The 25,426-nt window shown below is 42.1% G+C and overlaps 1 protein-coding gene and 1 pseudogene across 11 annotated transcripts in view; both read left to right on the forward strand.

Moving 5' to 3' along the window:
• On the forward strand, nucleotides 1–24,297 carry LOC123612769 (protein FAM136A pseudogene; annotated as a pseudogene).
• ABLIM1 (actin binding LIM protein 1) overlaps nucleotides 1–25,426 on the forward strand; it is a 282,459-nt gene that overhangs the window by 137,209 nt on the left and 119,824 nt on the right. For all 11 annotated transcript variants that reach the window (XM_074373568.1, XM_074373565.1, XM_074373566.1 and 8 more), the window contains exon 3: nucleotides 24,304–24,487. In XM_074373568.1, the coding sequence (XP_074229669.1) occupies nucleotides 24,304–24,487 (184 nt within the window). The remainder of the gene's footprint in view (nucleotides 1–24,303; nucleotides 24,488–25,426) is intronic.

Below are 25,426 nucleotides of genomic sequence, written 5' to 3' on the forward strand. Positions count from 1 at the left end.
CCTGCAGCCTCCTGGCTTTGTGGCGTCTCCCACTCAGCGCTTGCCTTGGAGGCTGCCCCCTCCCCTTCGCTCCACCCCAGGGTGCCGGCTGGTCAGTGAGTGTGCTCACAAGCCCTGGCATTGCTCACCTTCTCTAATTGGGATTGGATTAGACTTAAGGGGGAGACCGAGCGCCCCCCCCCCCACACTCAAGACCAGCAGTACACAGGCTTTTTGGGTCTTCACTGAGGTCCCTTATCCTGGGAGGAGAGACAAGTGAAAAATGCAGTTTTGTGTTTTGTACTTTATATTTCCTTTCCGCCGAAATGAGGGACTCCTCCTTCGAAGTAACCTTGTCCCAAAGCCATTATTTATAGGCGGGCTACATAACGTAAAGATTGGGGTGCTGAGTCTCTGGTTCCTCTGTGTGTGTGTGAGGAGTGAGCATTAAGCAAGAACCCTTGGAAGGCCTCCAAGCAGGAAGATGCCTCCCACCTAAGAAGCTGCCCATTTGCAGTTGATTTCTGTTAACAAGCCCCTCTTTTGAGGTTTACACTCTTGGCATCGATGTGTGAAATATGCCGTCCCGGTACACTGGAGCCAGGGCATGGCCGAGCTGGGGCAAAAAGGAGGAAGAGAGTTGTTTCCGTGTGTTCATTTGAGAAGGAGGTTCCCTAAGCTGAGGGCACGTCTGGGTAGCTCAGGTTGGGGCTGAGGGATGGAGGAGGAGATGGAAGGCGGCAAGGCTCTGAGCCTGCTCTGGAGCTTGACTCTGAACTCTGCACGCCGTAGGCACCCTCATCCCTGAAACCACATTTCATTTTAAGTCTCTTGGGTTACCAGGGGTCAACGTTGCCATCTTAGGCCAGCTGCCCCTGGGCTGAGGGTGGGTGGCTCTCAAGTAGACTCCAGGCTGCCTAGAGACCCTCAGATACATGATAAAAAGAAGGGCAGAGGCTTTTCTGGAGTCCCCAGTGGTTTCCTTCACTGAGCGTAAACTTTTTATTATAGCCCAAATGAGAAGATGGGAGGGGAAAGGAGGGGAGGGGAGGGGAGGCAGGAGTTTAACTCCCACTGAGCATGACTTGGGTTACAAAGGCCATCATGAGCATCTTAGCATGAGAGATTCTTTAATCCTACTGGAAACCCCTACAAGTAAGTACAGTAAGTCCTCAGTTCTCAGACAATCCAAGGTGGTTATCAGGAAACATCAGGGTCACACCCAGGGCCCTGACTGTGCTGCCACTCTGTGTGGCTTAAGTCCTGCCATTGCCACTACAGCAGCTCTGTTGGCTCGGGCAAGTGACCTGTCTCTCTGTGGCTCTGTGTCCTTACCTGTAAAATAAAGACATTAGACCACGTGAGATTTAAATCACCCCAGGTCTGAAGTTTGCCGATTCCACAGACACATAACCACGCAGTGTATAATACGGAACCCAGAGGATTACTGGATTAGAGTCTCTTAGGTAGCATGCCAGAGGAGAAATAACTGCTGGTGACATCCGGATTGGCTAACTTGGCGGCAGGCACTATATCTTGATTTATTTTTTGTTCGTAACTTTCCTGAGACATGGCTTAAACAGTGTAGATTTGGTATGAAATAAATACAACCTGTGAACAAGGGCAGTCCTGAAAGTATTTTATATTTCTAGCTGGAAGTACATAGTGTTAGCCTCTGAGTAGTTCAATACATCAAGATACTAGAATAACACGTTCATTTATCCCTCGGGGGGTGGGAGCTTCCTTACTTTTCTTCTCTTCTAGTTTAAATCTAAGGACTGACTATAAGTTATTTATGTTGGAAAGCTATGCCATATATATTTTGTTTCATGCTATCAATGTGTTCCTGAAAAGTTGAAGTTTTTTATGTATTACATCATATTTTGAGAGCAGTTATTGTTTGTAGGAATTATTTTTAATTTAAACAAAACTATACTAAAATAAGTTCTTGTAAATTTTTATTTTTCTCATACTTAATCTGTCAATGTCTGCTGTCTTAGGTCTCCAACTATCTGGGGTCACCCTTTTTTTTCATTATCTGAAGATAGTGCCTTGAGCTGCTCATGCTTATGCTCTCGTGAGTCCATGCCTTTTCCCCAAGATTCTAGACTAGTGTTGTCCAATAGACGTATGATGCAAGCCACATACATAATTCTGAATTTTCTAATAGCTATCTTAAAAAAGGTATAAAGGGACAGGTGCAATTAACTTTCATAATATATTTTTTATTTGTCCCTATATACCTCAAATATTATCATTATCATTTCAACATGTAATTAAAATAAAAATTATTGAGATCTTTGACATTCTTCTGCTTTCATACCAGCTTGACAGCACATCTCAGTTTGGACTAGTCCGTCACATTTCAAGCGCTCGACAGCCACAGTAGTTAGTCGCTGCAGTATTGGACAACACAGTTCTCAGGATTCCTCGGGGTTTGCATTCTTGCAGTCCCCTCTTGCTCTAAATTCTTGCCATTCCCAAATTCTTGGTCTCCCCTTTATGAGTGCCACACCTTTTGCATGGCTTCACCCCACACTGGACAGTATTTCTCGTCCTCCTTTTCCAAAGGTACCACTTTATAAGGCAGCTGTTTTCAGGAGACTTGACTGAACGTTTGGGAAAACAGAGGGAGTTATAGCACAGAATAGGCAACAACTGCTCTGATATTCTCAGGCTGTCCATTCCTTTCTTCCTTCCTTCCTTCCTTCCTCATTTCTATTAATAGCCTTTAACTTTTAGAGCACTTTTACACTTACAGAAAAATCGAGCAAAAAATACAGACGAGGGTCATTTCTCATACTTATTCAAAACGCCATCTGCCACCATCTTTGTAGGGCTTCCTCTCTGCACAAAGACCCTCTCCCCTCCATCCCAGGGACCCCAACTTCCTTCTCCCTCACTGTCAGATCAAGACTCAAATTTCCTTAGGGTCTCTACTTTTTATAAGTTCATTAGGATGGTTTCCCAGAAGAAACAGAGGTCTGCTCCTTGAGGAATTCTGTCTTCCTCCTAACCCAAGTGGCCCAGGCTGAAGCTAAGTCTTAAAACATCAGTTTTGTTTTCTTTCTGTTACATCTAAAGTAGGGGTGTTATACATACACAAATAAAAAGTGTTGCCGAGGATGTGGAGAAGAGGGAACCCCCTTGCATTGCTGGTGGGAATGTAAATTGGTGCAGCCACTATGGAAAACAGTATGGAGTTTCCTTAAAAAAAATTAAAAATAGAACTACCATATGATCCAACCATTCCACTTCTGGGTATTTATCCAAAAAATATGAAAACACGAATACAAAATGATATATGTACCTCTATGTTCATTGCAGCTTTATTTACAATAGCCAAGATATGGAAGCAACCTAAGTGCCCATCAACAGGTGAATGGATAAAGAAGATGTGGTGTGTGTGTGTGTATATGTATGTACACACAATGGAATATTACACAGCTATAAAAAAGAATAAAATTGGGGAGGGGCGCAGCACGGTGACCCCGGAAGCGGCGGTGATGGGGCGGGCCTATGCACAGGAGTCCATGTGGGCGCCGGCGCGGCAAGTTAACAGAGTAGGGTCGCCATGGCAGAGCTGCAGCAGCTCCGGGTGTGAGAGGCGGTGGATTCCATGGTGAAGAGTCTGGAGAGGGAGAACATCTGGAAGATCCAGGGCCTCATGTTCCGGTGCAGCGCCGGCTGTCGTGAGGACAGCCATGCGTCCATGCAGCAAGTGCATCACTGCATTGAGCGCTGCCATATGCCGCTGGCTCAAGCCCAGTCCCTGGTGACCAGCGAGTTGGGGAAGTTCCAGGACCGCCTGAGCCGGTGCACCATGCATTGCAACGACAAAGCCAAAGATTCAATAGACGCAGGGAGTAAAAAGCCTCAGGTGAAACGACAGCTGGAGAGTTGTGTGACCAAGTGTGTGGATGACCACATGAACCTCATCCCAACCATGACCAGGAAGATGAAGGAGTCTCTCTCATCCGTGGGGAAGTAGAAGTCTGCTGTTGGCCATTGGGGCTAAGGGCAGGAATCTATTTTAAAAGAGGAATGAGGATTTGGGTCTTTTAAGCAAAGTTTATGAATGAAGAAATTAAGGATGGCAGCACGTTTAAGGCCTACGTCACTTCCTTCTGGACACTCTTTCCTTTGTGTTTCAAATCCTAAAAAGTGAGATGGAAAAAACTGGTGCTAAAATTTGGGTCAGAGATAGCATAGCACAGGTGTTTTTGTGAGCCCAAGTGTCACGTGGCAAGTGCTTATCCTGGCAGTAGGGATCGCCCTTGTACCCAGCTGGAGCCCTCCGAGGTACCAGACTGTCATAGTACACAGGTGCCAACAGGTGGGCAGGTTCCTCTAGCCTGCCTGTCATCTGGTGGTGTGAGGAGAGGTGTTTCTGTTTGTTGTCAGCTTCCTGTCTACCGGAAGGATCACCACACCATTTTCCATAAACTGTAGAACAAAATCCATGAGGTCACCAATTTAAAAGGGAAAAGGAGACGTCTAGGGTTTTGTTTGGTTTGGTTTGGTTTTATAGACACAGGCATGAAGTTAAGTTAAGATGTGGCACTGGAAAAGGTAGTTTGCCTAAGAACTTTGAAATGGTCCTTGCAGATATTCATTTCTGGCCATCAAGGTGTGAATGCACATTTCTTAAATTACATTGCATCTTTCTGCCTGGAGTCCCTGCAAAAATATGAGAGGTGATGTCGCACTGTTATGGGAAGCAGCCGTGATTGGCCCTGAGGCTGTCTGCAGCAGTGACAGGACAATCTTGCAGTGACACTCAGCCTTGAAGGGAAAGGGGGTTTTGTGCTGTGCACTAGTATTCAGGAGTGAACAGTGAAAGGAAAACGGTTGCCTGCTTAATTAAGAGAGTTATGAAGTACTGGATTTGAAAAAATCTGGTTTTCATAAAACAGGATAGAATAAAAGCTTAAACCCAGTGTTGCTTACTTTGCCCCTTGAAATGACAGAGCTCTATTGAGACAATCTCTTGGCAACACAAAGGGGATGAGAGAAAAAGTAAGCATCTTGGGGGTGAGCTGTGACTTTTTTAAAGCTAAAGAGGGACATCCCCCCCTCCCGGCCCCCGCATCACCAAACCACTTTTGCCAGGGCCTTTGCAAAATGCATTATTCCTCCCGCAGTTCTGGCACCTTACCATTTTGTTAAGTATGTTGTTGTCTTTTTACCAATTTATTACTTGAAATGATAATGTAGCCTGTCTGTTTGCTGTTTCAAAACTGGTGATATATTTTCCTAGTGGTTTGGTTTTAAAAATAAATAAGGTTTAATTTTTCCTCCAAAAAAAAAAAAGAATAAAATCCTGCCATTTGCAAAAGAATAAATGAGTGGACCTACAAGATATTATGCTAGGTGAAATTAGTTGGATAGAGAGCAACAAATACTGTATTATTTCACTTATATGTAGAATCTTTTTAAAAAAATGAATAAACATAACAACACAGAAACAGAGTCATAGACACAGAGTATAAACAGGTGGATGCCAGAGGGGAGGGGGAAGCAGAGGGGGAAATAGGTGATGGAGATTAAGAGATACAAGCTTCCAGTTGCAAAATAAATGTGCTGCCAGTATGAAATGTACAGTGTGGGGAACATAGGCAATAATTATGTCATATCTTTGTGTGGTGACAGATTATAACTAGGCTTATTGTGGTGATGATCATTTTGAAATGTATAGAAATATCGAATCCCAGTGTTGTGCACCAGGAAATAACAGAGTGTTGTAGGTCGATTATACCTCAAAAACAAACAAACAAATTCAAAGAAAAAGAGATCAGATTTGTGGTCACCAGAGGTAGGGGGGTCAGGTGACAGAGAATTGGATGAAGACAGTCAAAATGTATAAACGCCCAGTTATATGATAAGTGAGTACCAGGGATGCAATTGCAGCATAGTCAGTGTGATTAACACTGCTGTATGTTACATGTGAAAGTTGTTAAGAGAGTAAATCCTAGGAGTTCTTCTCACAAGGAAAATTTTTTTCCCATTTCTTTAATTTTGCATCCATATGAGATGATGGATGTTCACTGAACTTACTATGGTCATCATTTCATGAAGGATGTAAGTCAGATCATTATGCTGTACAACTAAAACTCACACGGTGCTATATGTCAGTTATATCTCAAGAAAACTGGAAGGGAAAACAAAACAAAGGAGAGATGCCATGTTAAGATTGTGAGCTAATGTCAGGGACAGAGGACCTGGGGTGGAGAGCATTTGCTAAAACAAGCCTAGGCTTTTGGTCAACAGATGGCTGAGTGCGGAGGAGTATTCAGATTCTGGCTGTGATTCCCAGGCCGGCCAGAATTTCTTCTTCTAATTCTCTCCCCTCCCTCCCATCCAACTCCCCTTCACACACACACCATGATGCCAAAGCCTTGTAGTTCTTGAATGGGACTAGAGGTTGCTTTCTGCAACTAGAAAGAGAGCCCTAAAATGCAAAAACCTATAGGAATAAAAGGCAGAGATGAACTCTTTTACTCAGAATCAATTTTGAAAGAAGAGAGGGAAAGAGGAAACTTACACGAGAGCTAGACAAGCATGAAGGTGGGAAAGGGTTGCAGTGGAGGAATTAGAGTTCATAGCACAAAGTTAAACCAATAGTCTGCCCACGACTTCACAGGTTTAGCTGTAACAGGGTCAGGGTTGGTGAGCAGGAATTTTGTTAGAGAGCCCATATCACTTCCTGAAATGTCTGACATCTTGGGATCTGATGGTCCAGGAGTTATGTATGTACCCAGTTAGTGGATGTTAATTGAACACGTACTCCATGCAAGATGCTATGCTGAATGCTGAGACTAGAAAAAGCACACCATATTTGTGTGTCAAAGAACTCATGGGGTATTTGAAGAGCTATATATGTAAGCAGCATTTATGATACTGAGTAATAAGTGCCAGGAATGGAGAGGAATATAGGATGTGGGCTGGAGGCAGGGTGATCCATGGGGATGGAAGTCCAGGTGGAAATAATGTAAGGTGGCAACAGTGTGATAGAGACTAGGGGACATTTAAGAGACATTTAAAGTCAAGATTGCTAGGATTTTATGACTGAGTGTATGTGAGGAATGAAGAAGGATCCGGGTTTCCAGTTGGACTGCCTGGGTGGGCATTTTTTTTTTTGCCACCAACTAAGGAAATACAGGAGCACTGGAAAGAATGTAGTGCTGGGGAGAGTTCAGTTTGGGATCCGCTGAGGCAGAACTTACAGAGTCTAGTAGGCTTGGCACTCAAGAGATACCAGTCTGTGCTGGGAGGATGTGAAATTGTGTGGCATCCAAATAAGGGCTGAAGCTGTATGACTCTGTGTGGAATTCCCCTGGGAAAGAGCAAAGGGCAGGAACTGAATACCAAGGACGCCGGCACCTGAGGAAGGAAGTAGGGCCTAATTTCCGTTTGTAACCTTGACAAAGTACCCACCTGGTAAAGAGATAGGGAAAGCGGTTTACCTACTGGATGGATTTTATAATTGAAAGAAAAGGAGATCCCCAAAGCTTCTGCTGTTCTTTCTAATATAACCCAGTGGGAATGAGACACGGCTGCAGGGTTCCAGATGGAGCTGCTCTTCAACCTTCAGTGCTCAGTAGTTTTGTTTCTTGTCCTTGCCCACTAGCAGCAATCATCCCACCAACTTAAAGGAGAGTTTTTTTTAATGCTACCCATTCATTCTGATACCATTCCAGTGATGTGATTTTTCAGTGTATCACCTGGTCTGCATCACGATTGGAATACATGCTCTATGAGAGAATAAGAACCCTATTTAAATAGTATAAATTTAACATTCAATTAATTATATAATGTTTAATTTATATTTAATTTACTTATAATTATATGTATAGGTCATCATATTTATACATTATATGGTTCATTATAATTATTGTTGTCTATCTTGAGTATTTTTTTTTTCAAAGTAATGCCCTAGATCCATTTTTCTGCCAGAAAGTTCAAGAGCATTTAGAAAAGGCAAGGGACCAGCAGATTAAGAAGGGCTATGTAGCCAAACTTTCTGTTTTCAGTGAGCCTTTCCTGGACTATCCTGTGTAAGATTTCAGGTACTTCCGATTATCACCCCTCTCTCTCTGCTATAGCTTTTTCCCTTAACGTTTATCATTATTTAACATATTTTATTCATGTCTCTTCACCCTTTGCTAGAGAGTAAGTTCCCCTTGAGGGCAGACTTTTTGTCTGTTCCTAATGGCATAGCTAGTCAACAAGATTTATCAAGTGCTTGCTGTGATGTATGCCCTCAAATGCTTACTAGACAGCAACATTGTCTTCTGAAAAGACACAGCGTAAGCAAAGCTGTGTGTCACTGATCACAGAGCTATCTGTCCGCCTGGCAGATGGAACAGATGAGAGAACTTGTGCGGATGGCGTCTGTCAGGCGGCTCTCGGGTGAGATGTTGCCACTGTTTGGTTCTTGATGCTGGTTTAGACCCTTAGCTTTCACTTAACCCACTGGGTGTAACCCACTGCATGTGGGTTCTTTTCAGGCTCAAGTGGAAAATCAATAAAGCTCGAGTGAAATGGAAGTGGTTTCTTATGTTCCCTGAGTGCCGAACTCGGGCTTTTAACACCGGTTTAGAGAATCTTAGTCATTTGGAAATTGACTAAAAGGTAGAATTAACCAGGATGCAAGAAAAATTAGCCTGATACAGATGTTCCCTTTTCACAGCAAATGAGAAACCACCTCCATGCTATCTTTTATTGATAAAAGGATAATCCTGTGTAGTTTATCTTTTGAATTTTGTACCACGTTAAATTATTACCTAGTCAAATAAATACGATTTAAATTTTTTTAAATAGTTAAGTTTTTGATTTCCAAACTGAAACAGGATAAGGGCTCATAAATTCTCCAGAATAGATTGCTTGATGATTTTGACTCTTGTTGAGAGATAATTACCCATGGGTCCCTGTGAGCATAGGTGCTGGTAGCTTTTTGTTCTGAGTTATCTCTTCATAGATACTTGTACAGTAAACAGCCTTGGAAGATAGAGATAGTGTTTCCCTCTGGAGCAGAGGACAGATTTGTTTGCTGTCAAGTGTCATAAAGATAATATCTGCCCCTGGAGCAAAGGTGGGATAGATCTGCTTGCAGCTCGTTATAAAAGATTGGGGTTTCCTAAGTTCGGGGTTTCTCAGCGTGACACAAACCCACTGCACTTGCAGGACCCTGGTGACCTACATCTCTTGCTTCTGGGGGACTTGAGGGGCATGGGGAACCAGTATCAAATATGAAGCTCATGTTACCTGCTGAGAGTCATAAAATCTTTTGCTTCTGACCCGGGAGTTTCATGTCTTCTGCCAGCATCCATCAAATCAGAGTGGGTTGACTTGTTAGGTTGTAGGTAAAATCTCATTTTCTTTATAGTTCTTGAAAACGCTCAGTTCACGTCGATGAAAGCTTCTTTTTTTGAGAAAGAGAATGCTGAAGTTCACCCAGTTTGTCAAGGAAAAACACATTTTCTAAGAAAATGTTGTACAGCGAAGGTTATAGGAGTGTTTATATCACAGAAGAGGGAGGAAAACTGAAATGATCCTCAAGCATTTCTAAAGCAAGCATTGAACTAGTCCTGTTGCTGGTTCTTTTCACCTCCTGACCCTTGCAGAACCCCAGACTCAGACCTCTTCTCTATGTGCACTTTCTAGTGACCTCATCCAGTCTCATAGTTTAAAAGTACTGTCTATACCTTGACAATTCCCAGCTCTCTACCTCTCCTGCAATCCAGACTGTCTTCAAAGGCCTTCTCAGCATCTCCAGTTGGCCTCTAAACCTGACTCTTGGTTACTAGCACCACCTCCACCCCTAACCTGCTTCTCCAGTCTTTTAGTTTCAGCAGTTGTCAAGACCCTCCCTCCAGGTGCTCAAGCTAAAAACCTTGGAGTCATTCATAACACCTCTTTTTCTCTTGCACAAAACAAGTATTCTACCAACAAATCCCACTGGCTCTATCTTCACAGTATGTACAAAATCTGACCATTTACTCTATCCCGTGATAATGACCCTGTTCCACACCACTGTCACGTCTTATGGATAAATAATGGTATCAGGTCTCCCTGCGTCTGCCCTTGGCCCCCTGCTGGTTATTCTCAATGCAGTAGCCAGGGTGATCCTTAAAAATAAAGCCAGTTCCTGTCACCTTTCTGAAGAATTCCCTCATCTCTTAGAATGAAATCCGAAGACCTTGATTAGACCTTCATGGCCCCTCCCCCTGTTACTCCCTGACTTCATCTCCCACCATTTTCTCCCTGGCTCACTCTGCTGAGCCACACTGGCCTGCTTGATGGTTCTTAAACAAATCAAGCACTGGACAACCTCAGGACCTTTGCACTTACTGTTCCTTTTGTTTGCCAAGCTCTTCATTCCAATATGTGACTGATGCCCTTCTCCACTTCCTTTGGGTCTCTTCTCAAATGTCACTTATCAATGAGACCATCTTTGACACCATCTAATATGTATAGATGTGTATCTGTGTGTGTTTACATTTGTATGTATTTATATACAATTTAAGTTATGTCTGGTTTGCTGCCTGTCTCCACCTGCTAGGCTGTAGGCACCAACAGGGTTTGTACAGCAGCCCTTAGAAAACAGCCTAGCTTACATCAGGCACTCAGTAATGTTTGCTGAATGAATGAATGAAATGTTGATCATCAATTGATATACTAATTATAGATTATTATTTCCAAATTATTAAATCCAGGTTACCCAGACTTGATTTCAATCAATGTCATCCCAAGTGTGGGAAGGAGAAAATTATTTTTGTGGTTCCCAGACAGACCATTTCTCACACAGTGAAAAAAAAATTCTCTTCAATCTTTTTTTCAATCCCAATTTTATGAAGCAAAGATCTTTAAAACAAAAAGAGAACAGCTGTCAGGCCCAGGGCCTTGATCAGGCAATGATATCACAGCTCTAATTGAATTACATGACTTAAATATTTATTTCTACAGAAGCTTTAGGGGAGGTGGCACTGAATGTTTTGATTTGTGGTAGTGGTGTACATTTGCCTTTTATAAAAATTATACTCAATGAAAGTGAGCTGATTTTTTTAAAGGCATTAAGGAAACAATAGATAGATCCAAAACTGTCCACCAAACAATGAAGGTGGTACATGAGTGAAATTGGGGAAGTTTGGGGAACACTGATGCGGATAGTAGGCTTGGATTTGCATCTGAAGTGATGAGGCGGTTTTTAGTCATAGTCTTGGGACTCAAATGTTATACTCTATCATAACCATGACATCTACCCAAAAAAAGAATAACTTATTTATGTAAATGTAGTCAAACTCTTTAACTGTTATGGTGAAATTCATCTGCCACTACTTTTTTGAATTTGTAAATTTGGGTTGCAGTTTGAAAAATATCCTGTAAGAACTGACTCTAGCTTGGTCCCTTTTTTTCCTTTTATTCAATCTGAGAAGGGATTTTGATAGTGTCTGGAGAGGTATTACCTACTGAGTGACGGCTAGAGGGCAAAGTAGAATTCCTGTTGGAATTCCTCCTTGGTTGATAAAATCAACCAATTCACAAATCTGATAAGCCCTAAAACCTTCTTATCCACATTAAACCCAGGCAGATGGACTTGAGTCACCTTTCCCTGTGATGGAAGTGGCACTTGTGGGGTAACTTCAAGTGTCTGTGATTCAAATAAACTTTTTCTCAGCCTTTGCCCATAGGTCGCCCGCTGTCTCATCACCTGCCTTGAATAGCCTGTGCAACAGGGCTGCTGAGTGGTTCTTGGAAAGAATATTTACACTGCATTGAAGAACCAGGGGTAGCCTTTCTGCTGTGCCTGGAAGCTTCTAAAACTCTGGGTCTCTCTTTATTCACTGAACCTTTTGTGAGAAGTAGGGAGGACCTCAATAGATACAATGTGTCAGGAGACAAGTACATGGTACGAAAGCTACCTGGAGAGGCATTAAACTTGTCACACCCGTTAGGGTAGAGTTTGTAAAGTGTGGTCTGAGAAGCACCTACCCCAGAGTAACCGTGATGCTGGTTAACCATTCAGATTCTGGGTCTCATCCCGGTCTCCCTTATCAGCATCTCAGTGGTCAGGGTCTAGCATTTCCAACCAGCTCTCCAAGTATTAAGCTCACCAAACTGAGAACCACTGCTTTGTTGGACATGGACTTTGAATTGGTGGTGGGATGATGATGGGGATAGTATATCAGTAGCCTGTTCAGAACCACCTGGATAAGAATTCTCTGGTCATGGCCCTTCATGGCCTATGAAATTACCAGGAATTGGGTTTTTCTTTAGAACAGCCTCGTTAAATATAGAATTTAGGTACAAAATGTTCAGCTAAATGGTAGATATTAAAATTTATGCTCTAAACATACCTGACTAGTAATACGGAGATAGGAAAAGTCATGGTATGGAGATATGTCCTATGAAATTCTGAATGGGACCAAAGAAGCAAGGATATAGAACTCCTTGTTATATAATTTATCTGCACCCATCAGGTCAAAACTGAAAACTGAAGCCAAATAGCTATCAGTGATGAAAACCCTGGCTACCCTGTAGAGTGTACTATAAGTGCTGAGCATAAACAGTAACATTTTTATTATTATTCAACAGATTTTTTTTCAAGTGCCAAGGCACTGGAGAATGAATCATATGTGATTAGGTTGCACATATAAGTTAGACATGAACTCTGCCTTTATAGAGATAAGCCATAGACTGAAGGTTTGTGTCCTCCCCACCACCAAATTCATATGTTGAAACCCAATCTCCAGTGTAATGATATTAGGGAGCGGGGCCTTTGGAAGGTGATTAGGTCATGAGGGTGGAGCCCTCATGAATGGGATCAGTGCCCTTATAAAAGAGACCCTGGAGAGCTCCTCACCCCTTCTGCCACACAAGGACCCAGCGAGAAGATGGCTCTCTGAAGCAAGTGCTCTCTCACCAGACACCAAATCTGCTGGCAACTTGATCTTGGACTTCACAGTCTCCAGAACTGTGAGAAATAAATTTCTATTGTTTATAAGCCACCCAGTCTGCGGCATTCTCTCATAGCAGCCTGAATGGACTAAGACAGGATATCAATCAGACACTAAAATCATCATACAAATATGACTTACCAGCTGTGATAGGTGCAATAAGGGGAAAATGAAAAGAGCTGCCTGAGCAAAACTGTGAACTTGTAACAGGAGGATCCTGGTGTGTTTGTGGTGGGGGGGATGGGCAGGTGGTCAGAAAAGGCCTCCGCACCCCCACCCCGACCTCTACCTCTCCAGGAAGAGAAGTTTGAGCTGCCATGTCAAGGATAAAAATACAATAGCCACTTAACTTCTCGTTGTAGTAAAAGTCAACTAAATGGACTTCATTATTCCCGGGAGCAGATTTGCATTCTTTTCTTACTAAAGGTCAGTTTGGTTTTGCATAAGTCACCCTGGGACTATTGACACTTGATGGCCTTCAAATGTTTACCATATGAAATGTATACAGTGTCTGTCATCTCTCCATTGACTGTGCTGGGCTGTGGAGGGTTGGTAGGTTTATATAACATGGTACCTGCCCCTGAAGAGCATGTGCCACACTGGTGGCAAGCAGTGTGCTTACTAGTAGAGCCATGGCTGGCAGCAGGACAGGTGCAGGTGAGAGGTCCAGAGCCCAGGTGCCGTGAGTCAGAGTCTACAGAGACCACCTGGAGCTCAGTGGTCCAGGGATGTTGCCAAGGAGGGCAAGATGTGATAAAGCATGAATGCTCCAGAAAACATAATAACCTTCCCAGGACAGGGAAGGGGGAGCGTATGTCATGGTCAGGGGAAGGGGCTGCCTTGTTCAGGATCGTGGTTGGTGAAGTCAGGGGTGCAACTAGACTTGACACTGGCCTTCATTTGGGCAAGCAAGCTTGCTTCCTGTGCGAAATGAATGGAACTATAAAGTTCCTACTGTCATTTGAAAGATGGCATTTTAAACATTAATTAGATTAACTTTTTTCCTTTTCAAAAATGGAAATGGTATTATATGTTATTTATAGCCACATAGTTTTAAAAAGACTTCTGAACACTGGATGTCTCTGGAAAATTTTAAAAATCAGATCATGTGGGCCCTTCCCTTGAGGTAGTATTGGCAGAAATACTCATACAGAGTTTTGTTAGAGACCATTGCCACTTTGCAGTGTGAGTCTTAACTATGTGTTAGAAGGTGTGGAAAATGCTACCTTATGATAGCTTTTAAAAGTCCCTTGGCCTCTGTAATGGTCAATCCATCAACACAGCCATGAACATCAAAATTATTTTTAGAGTGTTCATCTAAAATTATCAGAAAATTCAGTTTGCAATTTCTACTAATGTCAATGAATTGCAATATATTTTTCAAGATTTCATTTTTAAAGATTGGATTCTGTGAAATGGCTTGGGAAAAACATCCCATTTTCAATAGTACTTTCCATTTTTGCTGTCTTAGGGTTTGTAAGATGCTTACCAGATCAGGATCATTCCATGTGGAATATGTGTATAAAATGCAAGGATTTTTAGGGAGTAAAATGGATGGAAATTGAGGGGTGGGAGGTTGGATACATAGATTAAGAGTTTTCTGTGTTTAGATAGTTGTTTTAGAGGTAAAATTGTATTACCTGATTTATATGCTATAAGAACTAACTCTTTATGTTTATATCTCATTTCCAAAAATGAAAGTTTAGGTAGTGGTAAAATGATAAATTTGATGCTCTCTTCATTACAATGTAATCCCTGTGACTTGATCTAGGTATATGGGTCAAGAAAGTAACATTATCACATTGTCCATGTCCAAAAGGATAAGTGAGCTTGCTATCCTGGATAGAAAGGCCATTTATTGTATCATAATTATGTTCTAACCATAGATACAGTACAGCCTCTTTCAGGAGCCTGTTCTCATTTGTAATCACCTCTGTGGTTATAACCATAAGCTTATCTAACCTACATCTCTTGGTACATGTAAAGCAAACTTTCCCCTAGTTTGTGCTTCAGATGGAAAAAAGCTGATTACTGATTTCCTTAAAATAACCTAGCATACACTTAAAGAACCATTATTACCTGACCTCTTTTTCTTTGGCCTAATCGCAATTCCATCTACTTTTTTTCCCTTAGTGTTCTCTCCCAGCCCTTTAATTATTCCTGCTGCTACCCTGTGACCCCATTCTAGTTTATTCTAAATCACAGAGCCCTTAACGGGCCGCAGTCTCATTCTGTATAATCAGGGCCCTCTTGGTATTGCTGAACACAAGGCAGAACATAGTCTGACCCTACACATAGCACATGTGAATTGAAACAGTCTCTAGAGATGTCGAGACAGTCAGTTTCAGTTACGAAGGAAGTTCAGAGTCTTAAAAGACACAGGAAGTTGAGAGGGGATGGAGCCACCACCTGGGCACTGCTATCTGGATGCCAATTAGATACTTTCAGAAGCAAAGACAGGATTACTGGCTCTTCCTTTCTGCTGTGCCAGAGCAACTTGGGTCCACCCACACTGTCCAGACACCAGCGCAGTTTAAAGCAATAAGAAATAGGAGGAAAGTGGCAGTAAGTTTCCATCTCTCTAAGTATCGCGGAAGATATAAAATAGCAGAAGAAGTGGTTTTTGCATTCAGTAAGCTTGCAGTTGAGATAAGGAGAAAATCATAAGGGCAGTGTAAGGTACAAGGCAACATATATGAAGAGTCAAATGTCAGTAACTGTTCTGAGCCCGGAGGAAGCAGAGCCAGAGGGGCCTGGGGGAGGCCATCAGCTTCATCACAAGGTCACACCTGAGTGGGGCCAGAGAGGCTAGCTGGGGTTGGCTTGGGCATCGGCAGTAGGTGAGAGGATGTGTCTGTCCGGCAGGGGGATGGCAGGGTCAGTTTGACTGGAGTAAAGCACTGGTGGTCAGGAAGAACCACGTGGGTATTTGGTAGATCCGGGGCCTTAGATGCAATGTCAAAGCTTTTGCAGAGTGAAGCAGGAGGTCTGTACTGTATTAATTTGGGGAGGGGTGCAGGGTAGATTGGGTGGGAGAAACAGGAGAAAGAGAGCCCATTAGGAGGGTTAATAGACCCTGTGCTACCTGCTCTTTGTGGTTGCTGGTAAAAATGGTAATGCATCTGTGCCCTTATCTGCTTTCTGCAGGGTCAGCTTATAGGCATGCATAGAACTCTCACTGAGGCCGTGTCCTTGGCGTCTGGGGTTCATAAAAGGCAAAGATACACGACCCAGCTCTTTCTGGGGAGTGAAGAGGGGAAAGGAAGAGGAGAAAATATAGATCTTAAATTTTACCTGTGGGCCCCAAATTCAAATGGGTGGCCTAGTTTGAGATCAGCTTACCTGGGACACACAGGTAAGGTCCTTATAAGTCTCAGCAGGCTTCCATTTCTTCCTTGTGCATATTTCCAGCATTAATGCGTGATAGTTCCTGATCACTAAGTAATCTATGCTATCACAGAAGACTTTAATACTTATTTTGTGTCATGGCCTAAAAACAAAACAAAACAGTGCATTGAGTGAGGGATGTTATTCTGGGTGATATCGTTGTTACTTGAGCTGGTTATAATTAATGTCATTTGTACACAAATTTCCACAGCAAGCATTAAAAACAAACTATGTAGCCAAAGACTTCATTAATAAAAGAGGTTCCTAAATGATTCCTTTTCAACCAAGGCTCTTTACTGATTATTGCAAACTCAAGCTCTGAATTACTACAACCCCTCAAATGCTTGGCTTTGGGGGCTCATTTTGCCATCTGGTTGGACTCCTAACTATCTTTTTCCCCAGAAGTGATCATTGGTTTTGATGGGCATTTAGGAGTTAATGTGAAAAACTATTTAAATATGTTTTTGAGTCTTAGTGTTTGTTTTCAGGATGATGCATTAGCAAACAGTTATTTTTGGTGGGAGCTGCCCCCTCATATTATTGTTTATGAGTCTCTGTTCAGCTATTTTGAGCTCTGGGCTACAGCACAGAGTATTTCTTAACTACAGTGTGTGGTACTTTCAAACACACTGCTCTGGGTTTCAGAGCAAAATCTGATTCAACGAGACCCCGCACTGTAACAGAATTGGAGGTGGTTTGGAAAGATGCTCTGTCAGAGTCTACCTCTGTATTTTCTGTGAGGAAATGAATAGAGTAACGAATTTAGTTGCAGTAGAGGTTGGAGGAAGAGGATGGGAGGTATTTGGTATTCACAGTGCGAATTCGCTGACAAAGTGTTTGCCAGTTCCGTACCTGGCATCTCTCCCACCCCCAGCTCCAGGGCATGGCAGCCTGGGAGGAGGCAGGGTGGTGCTGGCCCAGGCAGGGCAGAACAGAGTTTTTAACTGTAAAGGAGAAATTCTAGAGGACATGGCCCTTTGAGGATGTGGAGAAAAGGAAACCCTTGTGCACCTTTGCTGTGAATATAAATTGGTGCAGCCACTAAGGAAAACAGTATGGAGGTTCCTCAAAAAATTAAAAATAGATCTACCATATGATGCAACAATCCCACTCCTAAGTATTTATCCAAAGAAAACAAAAACACTAATTAGAAAAGATCTATGCACCCCCATGTTCATTGCAGCATTATTTACAATAGCCAAGATATGGAAGCAGCCTAACTGCCCATCAATAGATGACTAGATAAAGATGTGGTGTATATATACAATGAAAATTACTCAGCCATAAAAAAGAATGAGATCTTGCCACTTGCAACAATATAGATGGACCTAGATGGTGTTATGCTAAGTGAAATAAGTCAGAGAGGGACAAATGCTATATGATCTCACATGTGGAATCTAAAAAAACAAAACAAATGAACAAATGTAACAAAACAGAGTCATAGATACAGAGAACAAATAGGTGGATGCCAAGGGGTAGGGAAGGAAGAGAGACATAGATGAGGGAGATTAAGAGGTACAAACTTGCAGTTGGAAAATAAATGCATCACCAGTATGAACTGTATAGTGGGGGGAATAGAGTCAATAATTATGTCATATCTGTGTATGGTGACAAATAGTAACTAGACTTACTGTGGTGATCATTTTGAAAGGTATAGAAATATCAAATCACTATGTCGTATACCAGAAGCTAACACAGTGTTGTAGGTCAATTATACTTCAAAAACAAACAAACAAACAAATTAATAGAAAAAGAGATCAGATTTGTGGTTAACAGAGGTGGGGGTGGGGGATGGGGAATTGGACGAAGATAGTCAAACTCCCAGTTATATAATAAATGAGTATTAGGGATGCAATGTACAACATAATAAATATGATTAACACTGCTGTATGTTATATATGAAAGTTGTTACCGGGGTAAATCCTAGGAGTTCTCATCACAATGAAAAAAACATGTCTATTTCTTTAGTTTTCTATCTATATGAGATGATGGATGTTCACTAAACTGATGATAATCACTGCATGATGTATACAAGTCAAATCATTATGCTGTACACCTTAAACTTATACAGTGCTGTATCTCAGTCCTGTAAAAATAAAACTGGAATAAAAAATAAAAATAATGTAAAAAAATGAGGGAGAAAGGTAGGGATGGAGGGAGGAAAGGAAGGAAGGAAGAAAGCAAGAAAAAAATGAAAAGAAAGAAAAAAAAGTAGAGAGGGAAAGAAAGAAAAGAAGGAAGGAAGGAAGGGAGGGAGGGAGAGGGAGACAGAGGAAGGGAGAGAGAGAGAGAGAGAGAAAGAAAATAAAGAAAGGAAGGAAGGAAGAAAGAATAGAGAAAAGAAAGAAAAAGCAAGGCAGGTGCATGGCCATCATCACCAGAAATGAGCAGGTGTAACCCAGACCCTGCCGCTTCACTGGGGCAAGTTCAGAAGGGCTCCTTGTGCCCTGTGATGGGCTGACCAGTTGGCTGAGTGCTAGACCACAAAACCAGCACCTGCCCTAGAAAAGAGAAGAAAGGACCCACCTAAGGCTCCCGGCTCCCAATTAGAATTCTTATGTTGCTCAAAACTAAATTGAAGACGTCGATCACATTCGCTTAACATCCCTCCCTCTCTTGCTGGAATGAATTGGTTAAAACACCAATACGAGCAGCAGAAATGTTCCGTCTCCTGATCTAGATGAAGAAAATGTCTCTTGCATTTTACCCCCAAGCAACCTTTGGGCAGAGTTTAAAGTGTTACCTATTCTCCTAAATTTTCTGGCAATATGAACGAATTGACAGATGGAATGTCACTGAAATTAACTTGTTGCAACACAAAATGTAACTGCTGTTGAAGAAATAGTTGCTACTACAACCCTGTTGATGCCACTAAAATACTATTCAAGTTTCACCCTTATTTGACACCTCTATACTTTGTTCCCCTCCTGTTCCTTGGTATTTTTACAACACAGGCAGCTCCTGTTACCTTTTTTTAAAAAGATTTAAGATTTTAAACTGTGCTGTTACTAATCTCACAACTTTCATGTAAAATTGCTTTGATGCACATATTCCTACTTAGCTAGTTAATGGTATTCACTGGTTTGTAGAGAAAGAATTCAAGGATGTAACATCAAGAAACATGGCTTGTGGTCATGTTTTAGTGATAGCAAAGCAGGCAAGATTCAGGGGGGGCCTTGTGTGGGACATGTTATAAATTGATCATCAAGAAGAAAGCAATTAATCTCTTTCACTGGCAACTCTATTTTTTTTTTATGAAAGGAATCCATGCTTTTCCTTGGACATATGTTAACTTTCAACTAAAGCAGTGGCAAATGGATCATCCAAAGTTAAAAATCTAAATATATCCTACTGAAGGTCGACCTTACTAATTGAGATTGTGTGATCATTTGGATCGGAAAGTTTTGCTTTGTGCCACCAGTTCAAGGTGTTTGCTAAGCTGTTAATATAAAACAGGCTAAGCCTTTTTTAAAAAAAGTTTTTAGATGTTCACCTTTAGCTATTTTTAGAGAAAAAGAGTAACCCTTTTGTCAAAGAGTAATTTTCAAGAAGTTAAATACACGACTCTCATCCAGATATAGAATGAGTGTGTACCAAAGATTAATTCAGCTTACTGAGGAGTGAACCAGGAGGATCTAAAGCTAGTTCAAAGGAGAACCAAGGGAATGGGTTCAAAGGCACCTAAGAAAGAATGGGGGGGTAAGATGGCAGGCTTACATATGAAACTGATCAGCAGTCAAGCAGGACAACAAACCTAGACAGAAATCATCTGCATATCTCCTGGATAAGAATCTACAAGTTACAGTGAACTTTCAAAGTCTAGGCTTCAATCAGTAGTTCAGAGCTTGTCAAACACAGATCCAGTGCCCTGGGTCACAAAATAATTCTGTGTCAGCTGTTAATACTCCAGCACGACACTAATAGAATCATCTTCTTTCCCATACCTTGTTTACAAGTTTCAGATAATTTTCTTTGACATCTTACTATGAAAGTGAACTTCTGCTTATATGGACACCAAGAATAGTCGAGTTCATAGAGACAGAGTTGCCAGGGGCTGGGGGCAGGTGGGGAGAATGGGGAGTTACTGTTTTATGGGTACAGAGTTTCAGTTTTACAAGATGAAAAATGTTCTGTGGATGCGTCGTGGTGATGGTTGCACAACTACGGGAATGTACTTAAAGTCACTGAACTGTACACAAAAGTGGTTAAGATGGGCAATTTTATGTTATGTGTGTTTGAAAAAAATTAATTTTTAAAAGTGAGCTGACACATAGGTATGTAAAGAAAAAGTTAATAATTCTTCATCCTGCTGAGGTAACCTATTTAATAACCCTCTGTGTTAACTCATTTTTCCTTGTTCGTAAAAACATAAGTAGACTTTTTTTTCACTTTTTAAAAATTTTATTGATAAGATATATATAACATAGAATTTATCATTTTAACTATTTTTTTACCCTAAAGTTCTTGGAAGAGGAAGTTTATTTTTAAAGTTTATTTAAAGTTTATTCTAGGAAGAGCAACTTATTGAGAGATAAAAAAGTTTTAAAATATACATATATGTACTCTTCATTGTTTCTAAGAATAGTTTAGAGCTTTAGCTTTTTAAACTTACATAGTTATCAAAGGAATAAAACCAACCACAAAATAAGAATCAACAGAATGCAGCAATCCATTTATAAAGGACAGTCAAATGTGCTTACACATATTAAAAAAAACCAATCATCTAAGTTGTAAATAATAAAAAAAAAATAGGATTGTTAACATTCTTTGTGACCTATGCCCTTTTCACAGGCCTCTGGGTTGTAAATATGTTGATCTTATCCATTCTTTTCAATACCAGCTCCGCAGACTGGACACACAGCAATTTATTCAACTTTTGCTCTACTGATCCAAATTTCATTTGTTTCTGTGTTGTTTCTTTTTTTGCCAGTACAAACACTGTTATAATAAATCTGTTTTAACATGGAAGAGTGATGCTGAAGGCCAGGACCTTGACAACAAGAAGGCAGAAGAGGGAGTGGATCAAGGAAATGGTTTTAGGGGGGAAATGGATTGGATTTAGGGGCCAGTTGAAAATTTTGGTGTGAGAGTGGGGAGATGCATAGTTGATACCATTTTATTGAAAGAGGGATTAGAAGATGAATAACAGAAGGCTTTAGAAGAGATGATAGGAGCTGAGAGGGTAGGGTTTGTTTCGAAAATGCTGTGTTGGAGACAGGCATGCTGTCTGTGCCCAGCCTGGGGAAGATGTCACAGATAAAGGCATTGATTTGAGAATCCTTTGCACAAAAGTCAAAGTTGAAGCTATAAGAGTGGATGAGATCTGATCCCAGGGAGGCCTAATATTCTAGAGGAAGGAGGTGACATCCAGGGGAGTTACCTGCGTTCAAGGGTCTGGCCGAGGAGACTGAGAAGTTGTGGAGGAGGAAGGAATAGGTGAGTAAAGCCTGGAGAGGCAAAAGAGGGAAGAGTCTGAAATGATGTCCCAACTGGCCCTTCCTTAGGAAATGTAGTAGTGTTAAGTACTTTCAGGCCCGAGCAGTAGACTTTCCCTCTCACTGCTTGCTGTGTGTGCCCTCCAAGAACCTTGCCTCTGTCAGTGTTTTCTTCAAAGGCTGGTTTCCTGTGTGTAAACCACTGGTAACAATGGTATGGTTTGGTAAGCCAATTTGGGCCACTGCTTTGAATTTAAGGACTAAGCCAAATCAAATTGCAAAAGGGCACAGTTTGATTACAGTTCGGCATCTCTCAACAGGTAGTTACGAAATCATTTTTTAAAGCTGTATCAGGTTCAAACAAACTAAGACTTTATTATTAAAGGAGAGCACATGTTAGTTTCACAAAACCATGTGAACTAGAGAGGCTGCAGAGACACCCTAAGGAAGCAGTAAACACAGGATTTCTAAAACACTTAGAATTATATCTGAAACTCTCTCAACAACCTCTATTAGCATTAAGATTACCCTATTGCCACGAGATCTTTTTATAAAGGAGCTGTGAATTTTTAAGCCTACCCTTGGTGATTGGAGGAGAGACTAAAGGGATACTAGCAATCCAAATGCATGGTTTTGTCATCTCTCGTGGTTTTGAGAAATAACCAGTTTCGGAAGAGCAGTTGGATTGCTGGAACCACTTGATGCCCCCGAGGAGTGAAATCGGTGGGCATCTTGCCACGTTTGAGGCTGGATTTAGCTTAATTCAAAACTTGGTTCCAGTATTACTTTTGATACCATGGTTGGAGGTTCGTAACGACAAATCAAAAGAAGTTCATGATAAGGAGGATTCTTACCCATAAAGTGCTTTGTCATCTTGTGGGAAAATCAAAAATACTTAGAAAAATATGGAAGGAAAATCTCTGACATGTTCTGTGACCCTCAGAATTGTGTTTGTTGAAGTGGAAGGAATTTGCTGTTAGAGTGAGGTCAATCCATACTGGAGTCCCCTCAACCCACAGGACCCACTTGGTAAGGAAGAAGCAGGGGTGAGAACAGTGGGCACCCTGGCAGGTTAGGGAGGCAGCAGGTGGTGAATGAGCTCTTCTCCAGGTAATGTGGTCACGGTCGTATTTATAAGGTGGTCATTTTGAGGCATGATGGACTCAGGCCATCATCTTGGGTTACTTGATTGCAGATTGCAGAGAAGGAGGTCATAGCTGTGGAGTGTTGATTTCAACAAAGACAGATGAAGCTTTCCACAGTGGAAAGCTTCTTGTGGATCCAATGTCACCTTGAATATCTTTAATAGTTTGCAGTTAGTCGAGACTACCACCTGAGGGTAGGGGAGTAAGATTCCAGCAGAATCTTATTGTGCTTAACACTAGTTCATCTAGATGCGTTCATGAGTCATGGGAACTTAGAGGAGCCCTGGACGTGTCCTAGTAGGTCTGTGTGAAAGCAACTTCGTGACTGAACTCACCTCGTCCCTAAGCGCTAAGTGCCTATTCCAGCGGCTTTCGAGAATAATCCAGAAGAATCCCAGATTCTTTGCCTCAGGCCCTTAATTGTATAGGAGTCATCCAGCCTTGGGAATAGAGAGGTTAAGATTGGAGATTTCCAGCTTCGGTGTTGTTTCCCAGTCATTTGGCAGTGGAAAAGCCTTCCTGTCAGGGGCTGCCTTTGGTTTTATTTTTGGACGAGTTGCTGTGTTCTGCTCTGGACTTGTCTGAACACATAGACCCGGCCCAAGCTGCTGGCACCCCAGGACGTGTTATTTTCACACCATCTCCATAATTCACAGCTCACAGTTTTGAAAGAGACGCCAAAATCCAGACACAGCAAAGCAGGCTCTTTTGCATGTCCTGAGGTCCTGAACGACGGTTTTATCTTGAACATATTCCCTTTTCTTTCCTCTTTTGCCTGTTCATTTCTCTCTCTCTCTCTCTCTCTCTCTCTCTCTCTCTCTCTCTGTAGCATATAAATAATGGGCTTATCCTATTTACCGCACAAAGAGAAAATTAAACATCTGACTTTTTTAGAACTGTGGCGAATTATTTCCAGAGTGTGAAAAAATAGACACTGGACATTTCTGCTCCTGCTTTTGGTACAGTGGGAATTTATTACTCAGCTCAGTACTGGTTTTGGCCTGAACCAAGCAGTTGAGTGGGCCAGCAGTGGGTACCTTTCCCAAATAGCACTGCCAGGGACCGTCTTGTTCTTATTTGAGACAGCATGAACCAAAGGTATCTTTCCATCAAAGACTGGTCATCTCTGAATCTTAGACATATCACAAAAGCTTTTGAGACCTAGCCAGTGGATTTTACTTGCATGAGATATTGCATAGCTCCCAAAGGGAAGGAAAACAAAATGGGAGGGAGGCAAGGGAGAACTCAGAGCCCAACAATAAATAGCTCTTTGTCCTAGTCCCCTCCCCGAACCCCAGACCGCTGAGATCATAGAGTAAGTTAGCAGCACGCAGTAGAAGGCACCACTGCCCAGCAGCTTGGCAGATGGTGACCAGACGTGAACTTGTCTGTCCACAGTGTGCGGCTGTGACCTGGCCCAGGGGGGCTTCTTCATCAAGAATGGGGAGTATCTCTGCACCCTGGACTACCAGAGGATGTACGGGACACGGTGCCACGGCTGTGGGGAGTTCGTAGAAGGAGAGGTGGTGACCGCCCTGGGCAAGACCTACCACCCCAACTGCTTCGCTTGTACGATCTGCAAGTAAGTGTGGCTCCTCCCAGCGCAGAAGCACCAGGCTCTGCTGTCAAAGCTCAGGATGTGCGCATTTGTCTTGAGTTGTACTTAGTCTTCAAATACTCTCTGATGCATCTTTAGATGTTTTTATTTTCCTCTCAGGCTTAGTCAAAAAGTAATTGCATTGGGAACCTGTATGTGATGTGCTCTAACTAAATAATGTGACTGATTTTAAGGGGCTCGAAACCATGTCTGAAAGCAGCTCTAGGTCTGGAAACATTTTGAGCAGTGGAAGCATTGGAGGAAATGGCATAAATACTTGGAAAGACGAAGCTTATTCAAAAAGTTTCGGGTGTGGGTGTGTAACATAGCCTTTGTTTGCTCCATAGACAGAGTGAGCAAACTGCCCAAGGGGCCAAGTCAGACCCAGTACCTGTTTCATAAATAAAGTTTTATTGGAACACAGCCATGCCCGTTTGTTTACATAGTGTCTGTGGCTGCTTGCAAGTGACGGTGGCTAGGTCGAGTGGTTGTGACAGAAACCTTGTGATCCACAAAGTCTAACAAAAATATTTACAATCTGATCTTTCAAGGGGAAAGTCTGCCCACCCCTCCTTTCTAGGCATCTCTCAGCCACCAAGGTTACATCTTTACCGCACAAAGCAGCGTGGTTAAAATGATCGGTCAGAGAGAAGAAGGAAAGTGTGTGAAGGGCGAGCAGAGGGGTGTGGTGGCTGTGTTGTTGTGTTTTGAGAGCCACACATGATAGCATTTACGACGGTTTGATTCCTGGAATGAGGAGGCTCATCAGTGAAGGATCAGCTCCTTAACTGACCCGAACCCACTGGGCAGTCCCCTGCCTTTGGAGTGGTATTGATTGTGTGCGTGCCATTTCTGCCTTTGTAAAAACTGCCGGTTCAGAGGAGGTGTTTTGTTTTGTTTTTCAGCACTTCATATTTCTAGGCC

This window comes from Camelus bactrianus, chromosome 11 (genome assembly GCF_048773025.1).
Source record: "Camelus bactrianus isolate YW-2024 breed Bactrian camel chromosome 11, ASM4877302v1, whole genome shotgun sequence".
NCBI lineage: Eukaryota > Metazoa > Chordata > Mammalia > Artiodactyla > Camelidae > Camelus > Camelus bactrianus.